Consider the following 25,770-nt stretch of genomic DNA (forward strand, 5'->3'; position numbering starts at 1 on the left):
GTCCTCTCATCCTGACAGAAGACAGAAAGACCAAAGACAACCCAAACTTTCTGCTTTTGGCTCTTCTTTAAAATATATATATTTTAAAGGATTTACAATAATCTTGATTTGTTCTCTCCAGCTACGGTATTTTGAGATGCAGGATCACCCAGTTAACCAGATCATTACGTAGAATTATTTTGAATAATAATTGGTCATATTACTCTGATATTCATTCTTCAACTATGACGATCCCATGAGGAGCCCTTTCATTATGATTTAATAATAAGACTCATCTGGTCGAACGTAGTCATCCTGCTTCTAAAAAAAAAAAAAAAAAAATGAAAACCAAGAGACCTTTTGAAGAATTTAGCAGAACAGCTGGACACTAATTTCTCCTTCTTGTGACAATGTACTCCCTTGATAACGGCTGGCAGCTGAAACAATCTGAATCAATTGTCACAAGAGGGATAAACAATACAGTGTGGCTGTTCTTCAAAACATGAATTACATGTGTTGCCCTAACCGGCACCTCTGCCTGGGAGTGAACTCCTCTGGCCAAACCAAGGGACCTTCAACAGAAAGAAGGCACTGAAACGACTTCAAAGTGGAGGCGCCAATAGCTTAGGAGGAACCAAGGACAAAAAAACTCCTTAACTACAGGTTAACCGTCTGTAGTGTGTTAGTGAAAGGGTTAACCTTCCGTATTGTCACAGTGCACGGGTTAACCCTTTGGTGGTGTGTGTAGTGAAAGGGTTAATGTTCCGGTCAGAAGGAGCCGTCATCCGACTGTCCTCCCAGGCGGCTCATAGACCTGACCTGTTCCTGAGCCTCTGGTCCTGCGTAGGGTTTAACCGTCCCTGAATGACCTCCCGTCTGTGCCCTCCTCCTGCCCTTGCTCTTTGACCCCGACGACCCCACAGACTCCGCCCTGTGGCTCACAATGTCGCTAAGACTGGACCTTGCCGATGGATTGCCACGGGAACCGTCGCTGCAGGAGCCATCGCTGCGGATGGAGCCGTGGCCGTTGCTGTAGTTGAAGCTGTATCCGTGGGAACCGTTGCTATGGTGAGAGTTGCTATGGTGAGAGTTGCCATGTTGCGACGGGCGAGACGGGTCACAGTGGGAACTCTTGTTACTACGGGAACCGTCGCTTTGGGATCGCTGGCTACAAACACTGCCTTCGGACCCGGACTGAGGACGGCGCCCCTCGGGTTTGGAGTCCTGATCCGGCTCGTCTCCGCTACCCCCGGGGTCCAGTTGGGGGTCTCTGACGGGGACACTGGCCTGGAGGGGAGCCACCTCTCCCGGCTTGTCTAGGAGCAGAACACAAGAAGGGGTCAAGTGATGTCATGATGATAGCCAACTCTTTCAAAATGTAAATCAATTCACGGGACCAGCGAGATCATCCAATATGGGAGATGAACGCTGGAGGTTTCTGATAACAGTTGATTAATCACGTTTCATTAGTGGATTTAGACTTTGATCAACCACTTAATAAAGTTGCTATAAATAACACATTTATATATAGATCATTAACTAAAACAAAAAAATAATACATCCATAGAGCATTTGGAAAGGTGCGAAATAAAAATATAGCTTTTGCCCCAAATATATGATCGATTTATCAATTTATATATATATAAAAAAGGAGGCACTAGTGAGCAACGCATGGAGTAGTCGCACTTGGTTGGAGCTCCTCCAAACACGTGATAAATGACTAAAAAAGCTCTATAATCTCGGGGGAAAAAGCACAGCCAACTACCCTTTTCCAACAATTGTAATAGAGCAAAGAGGGCCAACGAGAGGGCTGAGAAATTTGCTGCAATGGCAGAGGAAAAGGATATGCCGGGGGAAGACAACTTGGATATGCCGGGGGAAGACAACTTGGATATGCCGGGGGAAGACAACGTGGATATGCCGGGGGAAGACAACGTGGATATGCCGGGCGAAGACAACTTGGATATGCCGGGCGAAGACAACTTGGATATGCCGGGCGAAGACAACTTGGACAACAGGTGTGTAGAAATCGCCGCCACCACCACAAATGTTGCGCCTGACACCGGCGAGGACAACCCGTCACTTTCCAACATTCTATCGGCTATTAACAAGATGAACAGCGGCATGAACAAACGTTTCGCCAAACTGGAGATATCTTTGACATCTGTCCAAACCTTATTACACCAAAATGTAGCCCGAGTTACTGAAGCAGAAAAAGGAATCGCCGACCACGAAATTCGGATCTGCAATATTGAACAAAAATATGACAACCTGATGGCTGAGAACAAGAACTTAAAATCAAAGCTGGATGACCTAGAAGGGTGCTCCAGAAGACAAAACATAAAGATCACCGGCCTTCCCGAAAACACAGAGAAAGGCCACCCAACTCAGTTTGTAGCTGATTTTCTACCCAAACTACTCCGAGGTGTCAAAGTGGACAGAGCACATCGAATTGGACAGTCTTCAAGCACTCGGCCACGCACCATGATAGCCAGAATACATCATGACACCGACAAAATTGAGATAATGCGGCTATCTCGCAACATGTCCTCCCTGGGCTACAACAGCACACGGATCGGAATATATCCAGATTTCACTGCTGAAGTCACAAGCCAACGCCGAGAATTCGATGCCGTAAGAAAGAAATTCCGAGATGCGAAAATCAAACACAGCCTTCTATTTCCAGCACGCCTGATCATCACGCATGGAACAATAAAGACCACGTTTGAATCCCCACAGGAGGCAGAGCAGTATATCGAGGGGATAGCTACTACTCTGTCTACCTAACCATCATCACGGCTTATCCCTTCCTTTTCCCCATTTTTTTTTATTATTTATTATATACTACCAGGGGGGGGGGAATAGTAAATAAATAAGAATAAAAATAAATAAATTGTTCTCATTAATATAGACTATGATTGATTTTTTTCTCTTTAAATACAGCTCTAGGTCTAGGACCATAGCCTAAATTAAGGCTGACTGAAGATAGCCTATTCTCGTTTAAATTATTATTATAATACTTCTATTATTATTATTATATAAGCCAAATTTTCGTTATCAAAACATTCCCTCGAACGGATGGGTATGTCATATGTATGTATATATATGTGTGTGTATGTATGTATGTATGTATGTATGTATGCGTTAACGCTATACTAGTATCGTGCGATAATATAATTAACGCATTAATCTAAAAAAAAAAAAAAAAAAATCTTTTTTTTACCTTTATTTACCCAGGGTAGGTTCGCTGAGCACAGATGCTCTTTTTCAGGAACGCCCTGCTTCACATTCACAGTTCCATTCACACCTGGGAGCTGCCCAGTACAACCACAGTTGACACCATTGGCCACTGAGCAACTCCACTGGAGCAGTTGATTCAAGCCATGTCACATAGTTCAAGTTTGAAATGATTCTTTCTGTTTTGCTCCTGAGAGTGCTAGATACTGTACTGTACTGGTAATATTATTTATTTGTGTTAACTTCTGAATAAAACAACTTATTAAACACAAGTACATCTTATTGAACATTATTTTGATATTTCATTACCAATTATCATAGCAAAACAGCTTTTTCAAACAGTCTGTAATGCATTTTGGAAACGGGTAGAACACACATATTTTGAATGCCTTCGGCAGTTTTTTTTTTTTTTTAAGCCATTTTAATCTAGATTAATCTAGATTAAATCCAGGATTGCAGATAGATTAATCTAGATTAAAAAAAATTAATCTATGCCCACCTCTAATATATATATATATATATAATTATTTCTTTTACTCCCAGACTATAATTTCCTGGTCTGGTCAGAGACATAACTTTATTTATTTTTGTATTGCCTATAGCTACTTAAGAGCGACTAGTATTATTTGATTGGAGTTTGAGCTGAAGCCTAAACAATATGTTTAGTTCTACCACCACTCCGTGTATTGCCCAGCAGCCTCACAAAGGTAATGCTTTTTTTTATTTTCTATTCCTGCTTCGTTTGGGGAAGCGGGAGGATGGGGAGGTATGGGATGTGTTTATGTATGTTATTGTGCTCTTTTACATTGTTCATGATCATGATGTCCTATTTCACGCTATAAAGTCCGATTATGACGACTCCTAATATCAACCCTATACGGGATGGCAATATTACTTTAGCCAGCTGGAATGTCAGAGCGTTACATACTCCCGTTAAACGATCGAAGGTTTTCTCTCACTTGAAATCGCTGTCTGCTGATATTATGTTTCTTCAAGAAACTCATATTAAACACTGTGACGTGCACAAGCTGAGGTGCGGTTGGGTGGGCCAGGTCTACCAATCCACTTTTTCATCAAAGGCGCGAGGGGTGGCTATACTAATGCGCAAAAATATCCCATTCCAACCTATATCTACCATAGCCGATCCCAACGGCCGCTATTTGATTGTCACAGGCAATATGTTATCATTTCATGTTACCCTCTTAAATTTATACGCCCCAAACTTTGACGACCCTGGTTTTTTTTTAAGTGTTTTTAACCTATTACCTGACTTGTCAACTACACATCTAATAGTGGGTGGAGATTTTAATTGCATTCTGGACCCATTTATGGACAGGCACTCTTCTCGCCCAGCCACTCCTCTTAACTCCACTACAGTATTAAACTACTTGTAGACATCTGGAGACTACAGCACCCCACAGACAGAGATTTCTCCTTTTTTTCACAAGTACATAAATCATATACAAGGATAGACTATTTCATAACGGATTCCAAATTAACACTTTGGGTGCCTAGAAACACTTTACAGCGTCATTCCCGGCCATGCTCAAGTTGCCGAGGACGCTGTACAGCGTCTTTGATCTGTTTACATCTTTTTTCGATTTTCCCCGTCTGAACTTCACCGCCGAGCTTTTGGAAGAAAATTTTAACCGGAAACTGCATTTCCTCTCAAATTTCACTAGGTGGCAGTGTCCCCCTATTTTCTAACACTATCACAATAGGGGGAATATTGTACCCCACAATGAATCTGGCATTTGATTGGCCAGCATACCTGGCCAATGTAACCACAGGTATAAAACGTTAGCGCGATCCCAGAATCGACGAGGTTTTGGAGGAGAGAGAGAGAGAGAGATAGATAGAGCGATAGAGAGAGAGAGAGAGATTGAGAGAGATATTTGAATTGAGATCAGCCTATAGTCTATATTTATAGTGTTATACAGTATAGTGGTAGTATCACACTAATTGTAAGGTTTCAGCTGTGCTTTAGAAAGTACTTAGTCGTGCTAAGTAGTAGTACTATTCGAGGGATTAGTGTGTAGTCTAGGTAGTATATTTCAGTAGTAGTAATAGTAGTTTGATCAGTTAGTAGTTTCATTTAGATTATTAGATCAGTATGAAGAGACGTAGTGTTAGGTAAGCGAGGGGACAATCCGGCGGCGGGTCGCTTTGTTCAGACGAAGCTGGCGTTTGGACCCGCGGTTGTTCGAGTAGCAGCAGCACCAACGACTTTGGTAGCTCCGATCGGAGAGAGCCGTGAGACCGTTGCTGGGCCCAGTAACGCGTCTCGCCCCGGGACCGGGAGCGGCTCTACCCGACGCAGTTCGAGGAAGAGGAAGGCTGCCGCTGTGGTCATAGCTTCTTCATGCGAGTCAGGGGACAGCGATTCGACCGCCCACGAATCTGATGGGAGCGCCGATTGGGAACCACCAGGTAATTACACGGTCTTATATATATATATATATATGTGTGTGAAACGTGTATTTGATGATTTACATACTGTGACTATGTAACGTTAGTTCGACAAACCAACGCCGATATGCATGTGATTGTGTGTGTGTGTGAAACGTGTATTTGATGATTTACCTAACGCTTATTCTGTGACTATGTAACGTTAGTTCGCCAAACCAACGCTGATATGCATTTATTATATTCTAGCTCCGGAATCATCTGACGATGATCTCGGCTTGGGTCGGAGGTATGAGTCTGATTCATCGCACGATTCAGACGTGGGACGCGGTGGTGGTCGACGGGGCAACGGTACGTCATGTTTACTAATGCAATGTGAATATTGTTTTACGTGCATGTTCAAATCGATAGTTGAATGATATAGGATATAGTAGGCATGTACAGGCCACCATGTGCTACACGTTAGGTTGTAATGGTCTTGTGTGTGTGTGTGTGTGTGTGTGTGTGTGTGTGTGTGTGCATGTGCATGCCCTTTGAAGTGGCTCTTTGAAGTGTGTAGCTATCAATGTAAGTGATAATAGTTGCATGCTGGGCATGAGACGACGTGGTGGTGGTCGACGTGGTAATTGGTATCATGTTGCAATGTGAATATTGTTTTATGTTCAAATCGATAGTTGATGGCCATGTGCTGCACGGGTTGCATGGATGTGTGTGTGTGTGTAGATGCCAGCCCTTTGAAGTTTGTCTACATTTAGTTACATGGATGTGTGTGTGTGTGTAGATGCCTCACCCCATGCCATTTGATGTGTGTGTGTATGTGTGTGTGTGTGTGTGCATGTGCACGCCATTTGAAGTGTGTAGCTATCAATGTGTTATCATGTTGCAATGTGAATATTGTTTTATGTTCAAATCGATATAGTTGATTGATGGCCATGTGCTGCACTGGTTGCATGGATGTGTGTGTGTGTGTAGATGCCAGCCCTTTGAAGTTTGTCTACATTTAGTTACATGGATGTGTGTGTGTGTGTGTAGATGCCTCACCCCATGCCATTTGATGTGTGTGTGTATGTGTGTGTGTGTGTGTGTGTGTGCATGTGCACGCCATTTGAAGTGTGTAGCTATCAATGTGTTATCATGTTGCAATGTGAATATTGTTTTATGTTCAAATCGATATAGTTGATTGATGGCCATGTGCTGCACTGGTTGCATGGATGTGTGTGTGTGTGTAGATGCCAGCCCTTTGAAGTTTGTCTACATTTAGTTACATGGATGTGTGTGTGTGTGTAGATGCAGGCCTCACCATGTGTCCATGCCCTTTGATGTGTGTGTATGTGTGTGTGTGTGTGCAGTGTGTGTACACACACACACACAAGATCAAAAGGCATGAATCCTCTCCAACACCTTTGAACTTCGCAGTACATGGTGAGGCCTCTATATGCAAATTCCATTGATTACAGCACACACATACACACACACAATGGCATGGGCACATGGTGAGGCCTATATTTAAATGCATGGTTGTGTATCATATGTAAAATTCCATTGATTACAACACACACACATGTACATGCTTTGATGTACAATGGCCGCTGATTTATTTTGTGTTCACACAGGCTCCGAAACCGAATCCGGGGCCAATACACCAACATGCTTGGGTGTGTACTAACTACATTTATGTATGTGTAAATGTATTACTATTGTGTTTTGTGAGACTTACTTACTGAATGAATTTAATCCAATTCAGATTCTGGCGCAGACCCTGCTGATAGTGACGCTGAGACTGGCAACGACATGGGATCACATTCTACTCCTGCAGGTAATTGTACATGGTGGTGACTGGCTGCTGCTAGAGCCTGGGCCTGGTGGTGACTGGCTGCTGCTAGAGCCTGGGCCTGGTGGTGACTGGCTGCTGCAGGGCCTGGGCCTGGTGGTGACTGGCTGCTGCAGGGCCTGGGCCTGGTGGTGACTGGCTGCTGCAGGGCCTGGTCTGGTGGTGATGGTGGTAAATACAATGACAATACGTTGCCCTAGTGTAATGTATTACATCATGTGATTCTAGAACTGGATGCTAGTCTGGACATGCCGGAACCCGTTGCAGGGCGGAAACGCACATCTAAGAGAGGTAAGTTGGCCTCACTCTGCACACCACTTCCAGCTCTGACCTCTGACCCCCACACCACGTCCAGCTCTGACATCTGAACCCCACACACACTCACTCATTCACTCACACAGTTTGTAACTACGTGGCATATGAATGTCTACAGTAGGGGTGTTATAGTATATTTGTATAATTGACAGGTCGTGGCGTGCGACGTGGAGGAGCGAAGAGCAGGGCTGCGATCCGCCAGGAAGAGGAGAATGCCTGGTCTCGTGAGGGCTGGGTGCCTCAAAGGATCCCCTTCACAGCCCAACCGGGGTTGCTCCAGGACGCCATGGCACTCAGATCTTACCGGCCTGCGAAATGGATGGATCTGTTCCTGACAGATGCTTTTCTGAACTCTATTGTTGCCCAGTCCAACCTCTACGCTGAGCAGTCCATTGCCCGGCTGGACCCCACGCTAACCAGTAGCAGGGCACTGCTTTGGAAGCCCCTCACATTGAAGGAGCTGAAGAAGTTCCTCGGACTCAATTTCCTTAGCAGTGTCCTGCGGAAGCCTCGCGTGGACCAGATGTGGACCACTGACGACATGATGTGCACACCATACTACTCTGAGACCATGCCACGCAACAGGTTTCAATTGATCTGGCGATTCCTCCACTTTGCGGACAATACTTCCCTGGAGGTTAGAGACAAATTGTGCAAAGTACGCCCTGTAGTCGACCATGTAAACACGAGGTGCAAGGAGCTGTACCAGCCTGAACGCGAGCTCGCCATTGACGAGGGGGTGATGGCATGGCGAGGCCGCCTGACCTTCCGGGTCTACAACCCAAACAAGCCCACCCGCTATGGTATCAAGTCTTACTTCCTGTGCGAATCTCGCACAGGATATTGCTTTTCATTTAAGCCATATTGTCGGGAAGGCTCACTCCTGGGGGACACGGTCGTCGGTCTGCTTGGACGTCTGTCTGGGGCCGGCTATACGCTCTTTATGGACAACTTCTACAACTCGGTACGTATGTCCGCCAGGCTCCGACAGTTGAGGACCGACGTCTGTGGTACCCTCAGGAAGCACCGGGGCGAGCCAGCCATCATCAAGAACATGACCAAACGTGACATCGGTGTGGGGGAGCGCATTGCGGTCAACAACAAGGAGGTCATGATCGTGGCATGGTGCGATAAAAGAATCGTGAAGACCATCAGCAGCTTCCACGAGGACACCATGGAAAAGGCGATGGTGTGGCAGAAGCAGAAGAAGGGCAAAGCGCTGAGGGTGGAGATGCTCAAGCCATCATCAATCATTGAGTACAATAAATTCATGAACGGCGTCGATCAGCTGGATCAGAATATATCGTACTATCCGGTTACACGTAAGACTGGAAAGTGGACCAAAAAGTTTGTGATGTATCTGATCCAAATATGTATGTTCAACGCTTTTGTCTTGTACAAAAAAAAGCACCCACAAGGGCATTACTCCAACCTCTTCCGGTTCACCAGGGCTGTGGCGCGGACCTACACAGACGGTAAGGAGAAGAAGATTCCTGGGGTGACAGCAGAGATGGAGGCGGAGGCAGGGGAGGAGGCAGGGGAGGAGGCAGGGGAGGAGGCAGGGGGTGGGGATGAGGAGGAGGCAGGGGCTGAGCAGGTGGGGCGTGTCGACCCTAGGGCCCCACTGGGGGACCCGCAGAGCAGATTAGTGGGTGGCTTTGTGAAGCATGTAATGGTTGCATACAAAGCCACCCCGAAGAAAAAGCTACCGTGTAGGAAATGTCGTGTCTGCAGTAGGCGTGGCATCAGGAGTGAGACCAGATATTTTTGCACATCGTGCAAAGTCCCCCTGCATCGTGACAAATGCTTCGCTCTGTACCACACAAAGAGGGATTTCTCTAAATAGTTTCTTTATTAGTTGTCATACAGAAGTACAGACTACTTCTAAATAATCCGGCACACAGAAGTACAGATTACTTCTAAATAATCCATCATTGTGTGATACAGACAGAACCATGTGTACCGGTACATAGTATAGCTAGCTGAGTGTAGTATAGTATAGTGTAGTATAGTATAGTATAGTATAGTATATTGTAGTATAGTATAGTATAGTATAGTGTATGGGTAGTTGCACTGTTTTCTGTACAAGACAAATGCGTTGAACACATGTATTTGGGCCACGGTTGTCGATATTGCATAGGCATGTTTGGACCACTTGCAGATGAGACGTTATGTTAGCGATCTAGCTGTATCGACTCCATTCATAATTTGCATTGTGTGTGTATATAGTTTTTTTTTTATTTATCTTTTCCCCCCCTCATTTTTACCGTTTGCACAGAACCAATGGTTGCTGACAGTCACCCAGTTTATAAAAGTATATACTGTAGGTAACATACCACACTTTTCTAATGCAGTCCATTGGCCTATTATTTATATACTTTGGAAGCATGTATTGGATATTTTTTGGTCCACAGATCATCTGGCGCTTCATCCATTTATCAATGGACAATGCAGTCATCGATGCGAGAGACCAAGTAAGATATGCCCTGTAGTTCATGTGACGTGAATGTTACCAGTAAACTTCTAAATGCACTGAAACAATGGTTGGTTATCCTCCAGTGTTCACTTTTTATAAGGTATTGTCTTGGTAAATTACCATAATCCTATACTGTGAATGTTACCAACAAACTCCTAAATGCACTGACACAATGGTTGGTTATCATCAGCCAGTGTTCACTTTTTATAAGGTATTGTCTTGGTAAATTACCATAATCCTATACTGTGAATGTTACCAACAAACTCCTAAATGCACTGAAACAATGGTTGATTATCCTCCAGTGTTCACTTTTTATAAGGTATTGTATTGGTAAATTACCATAATCCTATACTGTGAATGTTACCAACAAACTCCTAAATGCACTGAAACAATGGTTGATTATCCTCCAGTGTTCACTTTTTATAAGGTATTGTCTTGGTAAATTACCATAATCCTATACTGTGAATGTTACCAACAAACTCCTAAATGCACTGAAACAATGGTTGATTATCCTCCAGTGTTCACTTTTTATAAGGTATTGTCTTGGTAAATTACCATAATCCTATACTGTGAATGTTACCAACAAACTCCTAAATGCACTGAAACAATGGTTGGTTATCATCACAGTGTTCACTTTTTATAAGGTATTGTCTTGGTAAATTACCATAATCCTATACTGTGAATGTTACCAACAAACTCCTAAATGCACTGAAACAATGGTTGGTTATCATCACAGTGTTCACTTTTTATAAGGTATTGTCTTGGTAAATTACCATAATCCTATACTGTGAATGTTACCAACAAACTCCTAAATGCACTGAAACAATGGTTGGTTATCATCACAGTGTTCACTTTTTATAAGGTATTGTCTTGGTAAATTACCATAATCCTATACTGTGAATGTTACCAGCATATAATGCACAGCAACAATGGTTGGTACTGATGACTTGTCACACAGTTTATTGAACATATTTTACAATAAAAATGTTCATGGCATCAAAGTTTCAAGTTTTCTGCATTGTAAAGTATTCTGTATTTTATAATAATGTTGTCTGGACCTACACCAGTAGTTATAACTTACTTGTTCATTAGCGCCAGGCATGGTGGTTGATGAGGTAGTAGTATTTCCAGGTGAAACTAATTGATATATTATCAATACAAGATATTATTACTTTATGAATGTGTTTATCATGTATGGACGAATAAATTGGAAAACGGGTAGGTACAGAGCAACACAGTGTCTACAACACAGGAGCAGATTATGCACAGTACATGAATGAGAAACAGTCAAAATGTTTTTTTGTTTAGTTTATTGCATGCACATGATCTATAATACCTGATCGGTACAATATCTACTAACCTGATCAATACAATATATTCTCACCTGATCGATATAATAGTATTACTGCATTTCAAGTTTGTCAGTCAGTCGGACTGTCAATCAATCAATCAATCAATCAAACAATCTATGAATCAAACAATCAAACATTCTATCAATCAAACGACCAACAAAGTAATCAATCAATCAAACAAATCAATCTATGAATCAAACTATCAACAAAACAATCAAACATTCTATCAATCAAATGACCAACAAAGTAATCAATCAATCAAACAAATCAATCTATGAATCAAACGATCAACAAACAATAAAACATTCTATCAATCAAACGACCAACAAAGTAATCAATCAATCAAACAAATCAATATATGAATCAAACTATCAACAAAACAATCAAACATTCTATCAATCAAATGACCAACAAAGTAATCAATCAATCAAACAAATCAATCTATGAATCAAACTATCAACAAAACAATAAAACATTCTATCAAGCAAATTACCAACAAAACAATCAAACATTCTATCAATCAAATGACCAACAAAGTAATCAATCAATCAAACAAATCAATCTATGAATCAAACTATCAACAAAACAATCAAACATTCTATCAATCAAATGACCAACAAAGTAATCAATCAATCAAACAAATCAATCTATGAATCAAACTATCAACAAAACAATCAAACATTCTATCAATCAAATGACCAACAAAGTAATCAATCAATCAAACAAATCAATCTATGAATCAAACTATCAACAAAACAATAAAACATTCTATCAATCAAACCAATAAAACAATCTGTCAAACAATCAATCAATCAAACCATCCATCCATCCATCCCAGTCTAAATTGCTTTATAACACGTTCAGTACCTATTATCACCCCGCCGGCACACCTTTCATAAAAGTGCCTGTAACTTCTGTTCTAAAGAATCCACCTGGATTTTTACCTTGTGTTGACCTTTTTTAACTTGTAATTGTGAACGAACGAAGAAGACATGCAGAAACAAACGGTTTTTTGCATTGTGTACATCAACTTGTCGTCTTCAAATGAGCCCAACCATTTCCCCATAGTTATAATATAAAATATAGAAATAGCTCCGCTAAGATCATGAGATATGCTAGAATCGTCCAGGAATCCTGGCAACCCACAGTCATTTTCCGGATTTTTGGCCGGCACCCAAAGTGTTAACATCCAATATTATCTCCTCCAAATATCATTTTTTTTTTTTTTTTTTTTTTAATCTTTTTTCCCCTCCTTTTTCCGATTTTTCTCCCATCCCACTGTTAGTCGTTATGCCAATTCCCAACCCCCTTCCTGGTTGTTGCGCACTTTCCCCTACTGTTGGTCCGAGAGGCCGGAGACTGTCACATGCTTTCCTCCGACGCATGTGCAGCCAGCCGGCAGCCAGCCTGGCCGCGCAGATTCTCACCGGGAGAGTGTAACGTGTGGAAGGTCACACTACCTCTCTCCAGATCCTACCCTCGCTGAGCAGGCGCCCCGACCAAACTGTAGGGGTCGCTGTCCACAACGCCCAGGACCCACTCACGGCTCCCCTCCCCCTAACTCAGCCAAACGAGTTAGTATAGCGATCAGCCCGAGCCAAGGCAATGCTGACTCTCCGGGAGGCGTCTATGCCTTCTACAACGCTGTTCGGTTTCCGGGTTCCTCTGATTGGCCGCTGAAGCACGCCCCAGAGTGACGCGCGAACAGCCAGCCTTCACCGAGCGCTCTAGTTCTAACCAACTTTAGAACTAGAGCTCGGTGAAGGCTGGCTGTTCGCGCGTCACTCGGGGGGCGTGCTTCAGCGGCCAATCAGAGGAACCCGGAAACCGAACAGCGTTGTAGAAGGCATAGACGCCTCCGGGAGTCGAGACCGCAGCCTCTTGCATTGGTGACGAGCACAATCTCCGCTACGCCACCTGACCGCCATATCACAATATTTTAATCTCAGACCACTGCCCAGTTACAGTGTCGATTGAGTGAGAAAATCACAGTATTGCTGGCGTTTCAATCCGACTCTGCTTAATTTGATTTTATTTTATTTTATTGATGGATTAAAAACACACAACAAGGATCCAAAGGATAACATGAGAAAGAGTAAAACCCTTATTTCCGTCATGGTCCCAGGGCTGTTAGGCCACAACAAAAAACACGACAATAACACAACACTCATACATTTAAAACATTATAAGACTAACCTATCGCTAAAATTGTATACCCCACAATAACTAAAAACTGATTGGAAACCCATTCAAACTATAGGGGGCTATTCTTCTATTCTGTCCATGAGCCACTTCCTGACGCTTCTCTTGAAGCTGTGGAGGCTCAAGCTCTGCTTGATGGGGATAGGCAGCTTGTTCCAATCCTGGGCTCCAGAGAAAGTAAGGGAGCATTGGCCCAGTTTGGATCGGAAAGAAGCAGGCTTCAGGTTTGCTATGCTTGCTCTAGTTCTGTGGTTGTGGGATTCGTTGACCGGGGTGAAGTAGTTTTGGAGGTATCTAGGGGACCTTTGGTTTATAATATTGTGCACTATGTTCAGTCTGAGCTGGGTAACTCTGGCCTCTATAGGAAGCCAGTTTAGCTCCTGGAAGTGACTCCTCCCTATGTGGGTGCGAGGGCCAAGACCCATTACCACCCTTACTAGCTTATTTTGGGAAACCAGAAGCTTCTTTTTTATGTTCACTGTCAGGCCCTCGAACCACGATACGCTACCATAGTCAAAGTGGCAGAGTACTAGGCTATTTGCTAATAGCCTGAGGCTATCTCTGCCAAGGAGGTTGGCTTTCCTAGCTAGGTACCTGGTGCGGGCGTTGACTTTGCCCAGTACTTGGGAGGCCATAGCCTCCCCATCTAGGCTCCCGTCTATCATACAGCCTAGATAGATACTTTGCTTTTTTTTGCTGTTTTAGGGTTACAGCTCCTAGCTGGATATTAAACTCCTGTGCTTTCCTGAGCTTGGGCTTGGAGGCTAATAGTACTGCCTCTGTTTTACCTAGGTGAAGAGAAAGTCTGTTGTCCGAAAGCCACCTGCTGACCCCTGCAAGTTCTTCACCTAGCATCTGTTCTAGTGTGTTCTGATCCTTGTGTGAGACTAGCAGGGCTGAGTTGTCTGCAAATAAAAACAAGTTACATGAGCATGCTGCTGACATGTCATTTATGTACAGTAAAAAAAGGAGAGGTCCTAGCACGCTTCCTTGTGGGACCCCACATACAATGGGCTTGGCCTCTGACATAGTGCCACTGACCTCAACCCGCTGCACCCTATCAGCAAGGTAGGAAGAGAACCATCTGACCACTGTCTCAGACATACCCAAGGCCTTAAGCTTGGAGAGCAGTATGTCATGGTTCACTGTGTCGAAAGCCTTCTGTAGGTCTAGAAGAACTAGCCCACACAGCTTACCTGAATCTATCTCCCTCCTGATACTGTCTGTAAGATAAAGAAGACATGTTTCAGTAGAGTAAGACTTCCTAAAGCCGGATTGGAGGTCGTACAGGAGGTCATGGCTGCTTGCATATTCCTGGACTTGTTCATGGACTATCTTCTCTAGGACTTTGGATAACACACTTAAAATTGAGACTGGTCTATAATTGCTGGGGTCAGATTTGCTCCCTTTTTTATATATAGGGATGACTTTGGCATTCTTGAAGTCGGTGGGTACCTTGCCTAGGTCCAGGGAGAGGTTAATAATATGGGTTACTGGTGGAGCTATAACTCCGGCTGCATCCCTCAGAAACCTGGCACTGATGCCATCTACACCTGTGGCCTTCTTGATTTTGAGCTCACCCAGCATCGCAGCCACTTTGACTACTGACACCTTGCTTAAGGAGAACGAGTTTGCCTTAACCCCTCGTTGGCTATAGTAGTTGGAAACAAAGTCATCCCCAAACTGCTCTGTCTTGGGAGGTAGGTTAGAGACAAGCTTACCTGCTACCGATGTAAAGAAGCTATTAAAGATTGTGGCTACATTCTTTTTATCAAACTCCATTCCCTTGTCTGTGGACAGGCCTATGTTGGACTCAGTAGTCCTTTGGTTGGCATCGCCCCCACAGCCTAGCTGCTTGAGGGTTTTCCACAGTTTAGTTGGGTCATTGCTGTTCTCCTTGATGGTTTCTGCAAAGTATTCTCTCTTAGCTATCCTGATCATTTCCTGAGTCTGGTTCCTGAGTTTTTTGAAGTGATCAAAGTCAGCCTTATCTTGAGAACGGTTAAACTTGGCTAGGGCAGAGTCCCTCCGTTTGATACTATCACCTATGGTGTGGTCAAACCATGGGTCTGATCGCTGCTTCACTCTGGTTTGTCTAAGGGGGGCTACAGAGTTTATAACCTTCAAGAACAGAGATTTAAAAGTGCCCCATGCTTGGTCTACCTCATTGGCCCTGAGAACTTGAGACCAGTTCACTTGCTCAAGCTGGGCCCTCAGAATGTCCCCCGAGTAATTCTTGAGGGATCTGGCAAAGATAGTTTTATGACCAGTAAAAACCTTTCGCTGCACCTTCCTCGAACAATAAATGAGATAGTGGTCACTGATCCCATACTCTATGACCCCACTCCTGGGGATGTTCACTTTGTCTGTAACTAGGATTAAATCAATAGTAGTCTTGGATACATCAGTTACCCGAGTGTGCTCTGAGATCAATTGCTTCAGACTGAACTGTTTACAGAAATTGGTATAAACTTTGTGGGTTGGAACAGAGGGATTTGTGACATCAGTATTAAAATCGCCCATTAATATACATTCTTTCTCCTCCCCTCCCCAAGATGACAATACAGCCTCAAGGCTCTCATAAAAAGAGTTCGAGACTGGGGGTCTGTAGCAAATTCCAAATAGAATTGGCTTGGAATGGGGCTGGTAAATGTCAAAGAACAGGGATTCGATTTCATCAGTAGAGACCGATCTAAGCTCATAGTTAATGTCTGAGCGGATGTAAGCGCAGACTCCGCCGCCGTTTCTGTTTCGATCTCTTCTCACAAGTGAATAATTGTTTATACCAATTTCGGAGCTGTCGATGGAATTATCGAGCCATGTCTCCGAGCAGCAAAACAAATTAGGATTTGTCGCGGTAACGAGAGAGCGGATTTCATCCATTTTGCTGAGTAAGCTTCTCACGTTGAGATGGACAAAGTGCAGACCTTTCTCTGCGGTTGCATTAGCATGATGTTCAGTTCTGTCAACGATTTTCTACCATTGTCGAAGAATATAACTGTTTAAATGACACTAAAGATGTATCTGACTCAGTCCTATGGGAGACATTTAAAGCTGTTATACGTGGACATGTAATATCATATGAGTCTGCAATAAAAAGAAATAGCAGAAAAAGATTATTAGAAATTGAATCTTTGCTCCCCGTTCTTGAGAAGACATATAGAGATGCTCCATCCTCTCCTGCTTTAAGTAATATTATGAAACTCAAGTATGAATACAACACTATCCAAATAAGTGTAATGTTATTAAAATTAAAGCAAAAACAATTTGAGTTAGCAGATAAACCAAGCTCATTATTGGCACGTCAGCTGAGAGGTACCCAGGCCAAAAGAGCTATTCATAAGATAAAATCAAGCTCTGGGTCCCTCATTACCAGCCCAGAGGGAATTAACAAATGTTTTAAGGACTTTTATGAGAAGCTCTACACCTTACAGAGCACTGCCAGCCAATCAGACATTAACAGTTTCCTTCGCTCTCTACCACTCCCAAAACTGAGCGAAACCGCACGTAATACACTGAATGCAGAAATATCACTGCAGGAAGTGTTTACAGCAATCAAAGGCTTCCCTAATGGTAAAGCTGCAGGCCCTGATGGGTTTTCTATAGAATTCTATAAAGAATATGTTGCAGATGTTGCTCCCTTAATGTTGCGGATGTTTAAACATTCCATACAAACTGAATGCCTACCTGATTCTCTCTACACAGCTAATATATCTTTAATTTTGAAAAAAGGTAAAGAGGAAACTGACCCCTCCTCGTACCGCCCTATTGCCCTCCTTGGAAACGACTTAAAGGTGTTCACCAAAATTCTAGCTAACAGGCTCAATAAATGTATAATGGCCATTAGGGTTGCAACGATTAGTCTGCATAATCGACGACGTCGATCATAAAAACTCGTCGACGCCGAATTTGTGCGTCGATGCGTCGTATTAAAAAAAATATTATAATTTTTTTTTTTTTGCACTACCTATCTTTTGTGAAAGTGGCTTCTCAGCTCTGGTCCAGCTGAAGACAAAGCAGAGGAACAGATTGGACATTGAGCATGACCTCAGAGTTGCTTTGTCTACTGTACCATCACCCCAGACTTTGAGACTCTTGTCAGGAGCAAACAACATCCCCAGTTATCCCATTAGTTCCCTGGGATGTTAAGCTAAGAAATCTGCTAAGAAGGATATATTATTTATTATTATTATTATTTTATTTCATTGTGTTTTTAGCCCTAGTTGCACTTTTGTTGCAACCCCAGTTATCCCATTAGTTCCCCCAAACTTACTGTCGGTCTGTTATGTTAAGCTAAGAAGTCTGCTAAGAGCCCGGAAAAGGAGCCGCGCCCACAGGAAGCAGAGATGGAGGGTGTGACGGAAATAATCGTTAGATTAGTCGACTAATCGAAAAAATAATCGACAGATTAGTCGACTACCAAAATAATCGTTAGTTGCAGCCCTAATGGCCATAATTCATCCTGATCAAACCGGCTTCATTCCCGGGAGGTTTTCTTTTTTCAATGTTCGGCGACTACTGAACATCACATATGGCAAATATAAAAAATATATAAACACAGCTATCCTGGCCCTTGATGCACAAAAAGCTTTCGACCAAGTTGAGTGGAACTATATTCAGTCTGTGATAGAAGAGTTTGGTTTGGGCAGGGACTTTGCTTCGTGGGTTGCAATGCTATACTCTCACCCCACTGCATCAGTCCTGACCAACTGCAATAAATCACCACCCTTTGCCCTCCACCGTAGTACACGCCAAGGCTGCCCATTATCTCCTTTACTCTTTGCCATTGCAATCAAACCCCTCGCTATTAGCATTAGAAACCACCCTTCCATTACACCTGCATACTAGGTGGAATTGAGCACTACATTTCTTTATATGCAGACGATGTGATTGTTTACCTGTCACACCCAGAAGAATCTCTACCGCCTTTATTAGACCTTGTTGAAAGATTTGGCAGACTCTCTGGATACACTATAAACTGGCAAAAGAGTGAATTTATGCCACTTACTGACGGCCTGAATTCAGGATTCCTCCAGAACCTGCCCTTTAGAATTACAGATAAAATTGACTATCTTGGAGTTGTTATTCCTAGGAATCACAAACTCCTGTATAAATTAAACTATGAACCAATGTTAGAGAAATTGAAATGTAATGTAGAGAAATGGAGAATTCTCCCATTGTCTATGATAGGCCGTATTAATCCAATAAAAATGGTCACTCTACCCAGATTTCTATATCTGTTCCAGAACCTGCCAATTATTTTAACAAAAGCATTTTTTAAGTCACTTGACACTCTTATTATGCCTTTCATTTGGGGATACAAAATACACCGTATTTCCAAAAATCACCTGTGCAAGCCTACAAATATGGGAGGCCTTGCCTTACCCATTTTTCAACACTACTACTGGGCAGCCAATGCAAGAGCTCTGGTCTACTGGCAGGACTCATACCCTGGTGAGACCACCACTACCACCCCTGCATGGCTGGCCATAGAACAGAATGCTAGTAGTATCTCTCTCCCAGCACTTCTCTTTGCAACAAAAAGATCCCTTGGGGCCGCTATAAGAGACAACTTTATGATAAAGAACTCGTTGAAAATATGGTACCAGATCAGAAAAGTCTTTAAATTACCAGAGACGTCGGTCTGTACGCCCATCTGTCATAACCATGCTTTCCCCCCTTCACAATCAGACTACATTTTTTTCAAATGGAAGGAAAAAGGAATAGTCTCTATAGAAAACCTTTACATAGATGGGCATTTTGCCTGATTTTCCCAACTCCAGCATAAACCATAAACCACTCATTTATTTCGATATTTACAAATATGTAGACATTCCAATAGACACCTGGGATGAGGGCCTCCGCAGTATCCACTCTTGTTCTATTAATTCCAGACATCAGTTAATTCAATTTAAGGTGATGCATAGACTTCATTATTCTTGTACAAGATTGCACTCAATATACCCCTCAGTCTCACCACTCTGTACCAGATGTAAATCTGCTGAGGGCTCACTGGGTCACCTCTTCTGGTTTTGCCCGAAGCTCCATAGGTTCTGGAGTGAAGTGTTCCAATGCTACTCAAACATCTACACCCATGACTTTCCCCCAGACCCAATAGTGGCTATCTTTGGCTGGTCACATAATATGACAACACTCAATTACTCTGAGATACAGACTATACAGTATGGCATGGTAATTGCAAAGAAATGCATTTTAAGAACTCATTAACACTTTGAGTGCCACGCCGGGTTTTCCTTTTTACCCCCTTGATGCCACCATCCACTTCAATGTTAACGTTAATATCGCCTAATCTATGTTTTAAATTATGGCTATGTGTCTAATCTGCCCGTCGCTTATCAAAGACTATTTTCCAGTCAGTGCTGTCAAGGCAGATTGGTTTTTTATCGCGTCATTTCCGTTTCAGAGCATTTAGAAAAGCACCCGTTTTGAGATAAAAAAAACAGTTCATTCTGGACCATTCTATGAAAATCGTCTTTTACTGGAATATTCCACAACGTTGATATTCGTCTGCCTATTTATGAATCGTTTTCATACGCTAGATGATCAATATTATACGTGCACGCAAGCACATTCAGGCCGCGCACGGATAATCGCCGCGTTGATTTCCTCTTGGACTTTTACAGTGAAACCGAAAGAGCCCATTTCACAAAACAGCTTATAACTTCATCAAAATTAGTCTGATTATCCTAACACTGATAACATAGATTCCTTACCTGACATCAGATGGTATCCAACTGGTATATTCCAATTCCTGATCACCATTCGAAAAAATCGATAAGTGTATAGATCCCACCGTGTGTACAGTGCAGTACATGATTCCGCGCGTCTCAGAGGCTCCAGAATGAACTGTGGTAACCCCGGCTGGATCAGTGGACTGGAAAATGTGGAGTACCGGATTTTTTTCCCCATCAATTTTCATTGAGTCCATTCCAAAATCCCTTATGTCATCTGGGAGACGATAGGGGGCGCTTTTTTCCACATATGATCGCCGGCGGCGCTCGTGTATACTCGGGTAGGCTCGCGTGATGCAATATGATTTCAGATCGCTAAAAAAAATAAAATAAAAAAAATCAGAGAAATCTCGTGAGTGGCTTTCAACCACATAAAAATAAACCAGAGATATCTTGTGTGTGGCAGTTAAAGTGTTAATATGCTACACATGGAGAGAATACGCTATGAGAACGCAGGGCAACCCAGCAAATTTAAAGACATCTGGCAACCTTTTCTTGACTATCTATCTTAAAACTAACAAACGACTACATACACTGTAGATATCTAAAACAATGTGAACTTATAGAGCACTATTTTAAATCTTTTTGTGTTTTGTTTTTGCTATGTGACTGTTGTGTGATGTTTCTTCCCTCGGCTCATTGCTATATAGGCATGAACTAAAGGGACTCTTGATGACCTGATGGTATTTTGTACAAAGACTATAACTGGACTATGTGGACTGAATGTCTATTATAGATATATATTCTCAATATCTAAGAGACACGTTCTTGTTTTTTTTTTTGGGGGAGGGGGGAGGGTATATATTTTTTTAATTTTTGTCGCTGTGATGTCTTGATTTTGTCTGTCCTGTCTGCTTTGTTTGTATCTGTTAAAACACTGAATAAAAATAATATCAAGAGATATATATACTAAAAAAAAAACTTGTATCGTTATTTCCATGTTGCATGGATGTGTTTCCTGGTGCTGTACTGGGGACACCTAGTGGCTCGATGTCTCCTGGTGCTGTACTGGGGACACCTAGTGGCTCAATGTCCTCTGGTGCTGTACTGGGGACACCTAGTGGCTCGATGTCTCCTGGTGCTGTACTGGGGACACCTAGTGGCTCGATGTCTCCTGGTGCTGTACTGGGGACACCTAGTGGCTCAATGTCCCCTGGTGCTGTACTGGGGACACCTAGTGGCTCAATGTCCCCTGGTGCTGTACTGGGGACACCTAGTGGCTCAATGTCCTCTGGTGCTGTACTGGGGACACCTAGTGGCTCAATGTCCCCTGGTGCTGTACTGGGGACACCTAGTGGCTCAATGTCCCCTGGTGCTGTACTGGGGACACCTAGTGGCTCAATGTCTCCTGGTGCTGTACTGGGGACACCTAGTGGCTCAATGTCCTCTGGTGCTGTACTGGGGACACCTAGTGGCTCAATGTCCCCTGGTGCTGTACTGGGGACACCTAGTGGCTCAATGTCCTCTGGTGCTGTACTGGGGACACCTAGTGGCTCGATGTCTCCTGGTGCTGTACTGGGGACACCTAGTGGCTCAATGTCCCCTGGTGCTGTACTGGGGACACCTAGTGGCTCAATGTCCCCTGGTGCTGTACTGGGGACACCTAGTGGCTCAATGTCCTCTGGTGCTGTACTGGGGACACCTAGTGGCTCGATGTCTCCTGGTGCTGTACTGGGGACACCTAGTGGCTCAATGTCCCCTGGTGCTGTACTGGGGACACCTAGTGGCTCAATGTCCCCTGGTGCTGTACTGGGGACACCTAGTGGCTCAATGTCCTCTGGTGCTGTACTGGGGACACCTAGTGGCTCAATGTCCTCTGGTGCTGTACTGGGGACACCTAGTGGCTCAATGTCCTCTGGTGCTGTACTGGGGACACCTAGTGGCTCAATGTCCCCTGGTGCTGTACTGGGGACACCTAGTGGCTCAATGTCCCCTGGTGCTGTACTGGGGACACCTAGTGGCTCAATGTCCCCTGGTGCTGTACTGGGGACACCTAGTGGCTCAATGTCTCCTGGTGCTGTACTGGGGACACCTAGTGGCTCGATGTCCCCTGGTGCTGTACTGGGGACACCTAGTGGCTCGATGTCTCCTGGTGCTGTACTGGGGACACCTAGTGGCTCAATGTCCCCTGGTGCTGTACTGGGGACACCTAGTGGCTCAATGTCCCCTGGTGCTGTACTGGGGACACCTAGTGGCTCAATGTCCCCTGGTGCTGTACTGGGGACACCTAGTGGCTCAATGTCCCCTGGTGCTGTACTGGGGACACCTAGTGGCTCAATGTCCCCTGGTGCTGTACTGGGGACACCTAGTGGCTCAATGTCCCCTGGTGCTGTACTGGGGACACATAGTGGCTCAATGTCCCCTGGTGCTGTACTGGGGACACCTAGTGGCTCAATGTCCCCTGGTGCTGTACTGGGGACACCTAGTGGCTCAATGTCCCCTGGTGCTGTACTGGGGACACCTAGTGGCTCAATGTCCCCTGGTGCTGTACTGGGGACACCTAGTGGCTCAATGTCCCCTGGTGCTGTACTGGGGACACCTAGTGGCTCAATGTCCCCTGGTGCTGTACTGGGGACACCTAGTGGCTCAATGTCCCCTGGTGCTGTACTGGGGACACCTAGTGGCTCAATGTCCCCTGGTGCTGTACTGGGGACACCTAGTGGCTCAATGTCCTCTGGTGCTGTACTGGGGACACCACTGGGGACACCTAGTGGCTCAATGGCATCTGTAACACCTTTAAACTTGCCAAACAGGAAAATGATTTACACTCCTCGTCAGTCCACTAGCAAGCCTATATTTCTGTATGAAAGGTGCTATAGTTTAGTATAGTAAAGTTTATTATTATTATTATTATTCACAGGAACATTAAAAAGGTTATAAAAAAAGCATTGAAAACAAAAAAGCATTTCACATCGGCAGAAAAATATTGCACATTAACGAATACCATTTTTGCATTATTGATGGCAGATGGCAATACCTTCTTCTAGGGAGGTAGCGTGTGGCCTGTCCTCCCGCAGGAAGGCCCTGGGGGCGCCTGGGGGCGCGGGGCTGTCAGCTGGAGCCCTTGAGGGAACTCCCACCTGGAGACGACACACATTTCATTTCAAACCTTTTACTTAAACTCGAAAGGCAACAAGGAATTAAGCAAAAAAGGCATATAAATCAATCAATTAAAACGTTAATGTACAACTTGAGTGACAAAGGTTGGAGATCAAGGTTTTAAACTCTGCAACCGAGGGGAGAATCTCAAGCTTTAAGGACGGTTGGAGTTCATTCCATGAGCTAGAGGGGCATCATAGCGAAATGCAGATTTTTTCTTTTTTATCCACTTTTTCTCCCATTTTCTATATATTCTCCCATCCCAATTTCGTATCATCCAATTCAACCCTCCCCTGTCACGAACGCTGTTTCTTGCCTCCCACAAGCCGGCTGCAATGTGGACTAAGTCATACATAGCACGAGTCCCCTCCGGTACTTGAGGTAACAGCAGTCGCATCTTTTCACCTGCGCAGCTCGATCTCTCAGTGGCGAGGAGTAGCGCGTGGGAGGCTCACGCTGCCCCCGACACTTCCTGATTCTACTGCGCAGGCGCACCAACCGACCTGTAGGAGTCGCTGTCCACAACGCCCGATCCCCACCCATCAGTTTCCCACCCCCTAATACGGCCAATGTGTATTAGTATGAACGACCAGCTAAACTGAAAGCAATGTGGAGCGCTGGGCTCGAACAGGCGAACCCAGCGTCTCCAGTATTCGTGTTGAGCGCCCTGCCCACTACGCCACGTAGCCGCCCAGCAAAATGCAGATTTACGCTGTTCTGAGCAAACTAGAGGGACCTTAACTCTTAAGGTACCCAAATTTGGTACCGATTGATCTAGTGTGAATCGGTACTCTGTAGTACCGATGTGATCCGGTCGGTACCCTTAAAAGTACACCGAGTTGCCGGGCGACTAGGTGGTGTAGTGGGCAAGGCACTCGCCACCAGTGTGGAGACGCTAGGATTCGCGTGTTCGAATCCAGCTCTCCACATTGTTTTCAGTTTAGCTGGTCGTCCGCAGTAATACACATTGGCCGTATTACGGGGAGGGAAAACTGAAGGGTGGGGATCGAATGTTGTGAACAAGCGACTCTTACAGGTCGGTTGGTGCGCCTGCGCAGTAGAATCAGGAAGTGTCGGGGGCAGCGTGAGCCTCCCACGCGTTACTCCTCGCCACTGAGAGATCGAGCTGCGCAGGTGAAAAGATGCGACTGCTGTTACCTCAAGTACCGGAGGGGACTTGTGCTATGTATGACTTAGTCCACATTGCAGCCGGCTTGTGGGAGGCAAGAAACAGCGTTCGTGACAGGGGAGGGTTGAATTGGATGATACGAAATTGGGATGGGAGAATATATAGAAAATGGGAGAAAAAGTGGATAAAAAAAAAAAAAAAGGTACACCGAGTTCGGCTCTAATTATACAGCAGCAAACCGCAGAGGGGGGTGCAAACACTTCACTGGAGCACTCTGCGTACGAGTTGTTCTGGAGCGAGGACACAAACAAGTCATAAGGCTTGTGGGGAGAGGATGTCAACAGAGATAACATGAGATAAGAGAGACCATCCGTTTCCAGCGGAGATACGTGGTCAACCACAGCAGATAAGACACAGAGACCTCCATCGCAAATTCAAAACATGCCTAGACTTTCACCTACATGACAATTACTCCATGTGTGTGAGATAAGATAAGATTGATCCCCTCGGGGGGAAATCCAGGCATCATAAGATAAGATATTCCTTTATTGATCCCCTCGGGGGGAAATCCAGGCGTCATACTGTAGCAGCACGGGGAGGGGGGAGGGGAGGGATAGGTATGGGCAGGGTAAAGTAAACAGTGTACACAAAGGTGCAGATGAGGATCAGTCATTATAGACGTTACAATAAATAAGATAAGATAAGATATTCCTTTATTGATCCCCTTGGGGAAATTCGGTATCATAGCAGCAGGGGGGAGGGGAGGTACAGGTAGTAAAAGACAAACAGGTACAGGTCACAGAATTATAGTACAGTGGAGAAGTAAAAAATGTAAATAGAAATTGAATAAAAAGGCAGTGTAAACAATATACAATATTATTATAATATAAATATAGGTAATAAAGTTTTCTTTATCTGAATATTTGATTTGATCTTTATTAATCTCAAACACAACAAACAAGTAGTCCGTCTTCATCAATAGAAAAACAAAC

At 44.1% G+C, this 25,770-nt stretch overlaps 1 protein-coding gene across 1 annotated transcript in view; it reads right to left on the reverse strand.

Annotated features, from left to right (window-relative positions):
• Positions 1-649: 649 nt before the first annotated feature.
• The window catches only part of cep78 (centrosomal protein 78), a 101,731-nt gene continuing 76,610 nt past the window's right edge, over positions 650-25,770 (reverse strand). Inside the window, exons 16-17 of the mRNA XM_084323155.1 lie at positions 23,528-23,630; positions 650-1,295 (exon numbers count right to left, since the gene is read on the reverse strand). Coding sequence (XP_084179281.1) covers positions 748-1,295; positions 23,528-23,630 — 651 coding nt within the window. The 3' untranslated portion in view covers positions 650-747. The remainder of the gene's footprint in view (positions 1,296-23,527; positions 23,631-25,770) is intronic.

This window comes from Notolepis coatsorum, assembly GCF_963971535.1.
Source record: "Notolepis coatsorum genome assembly, chromosome: 10".
Taxonomy (NCBI): domain Eukaryota; kingdom Metazoa; phylum Chordata; class Actinopteri; order Aulopiformes; family Paralepididae; genus Notolepis; species Notolepis coatsorum.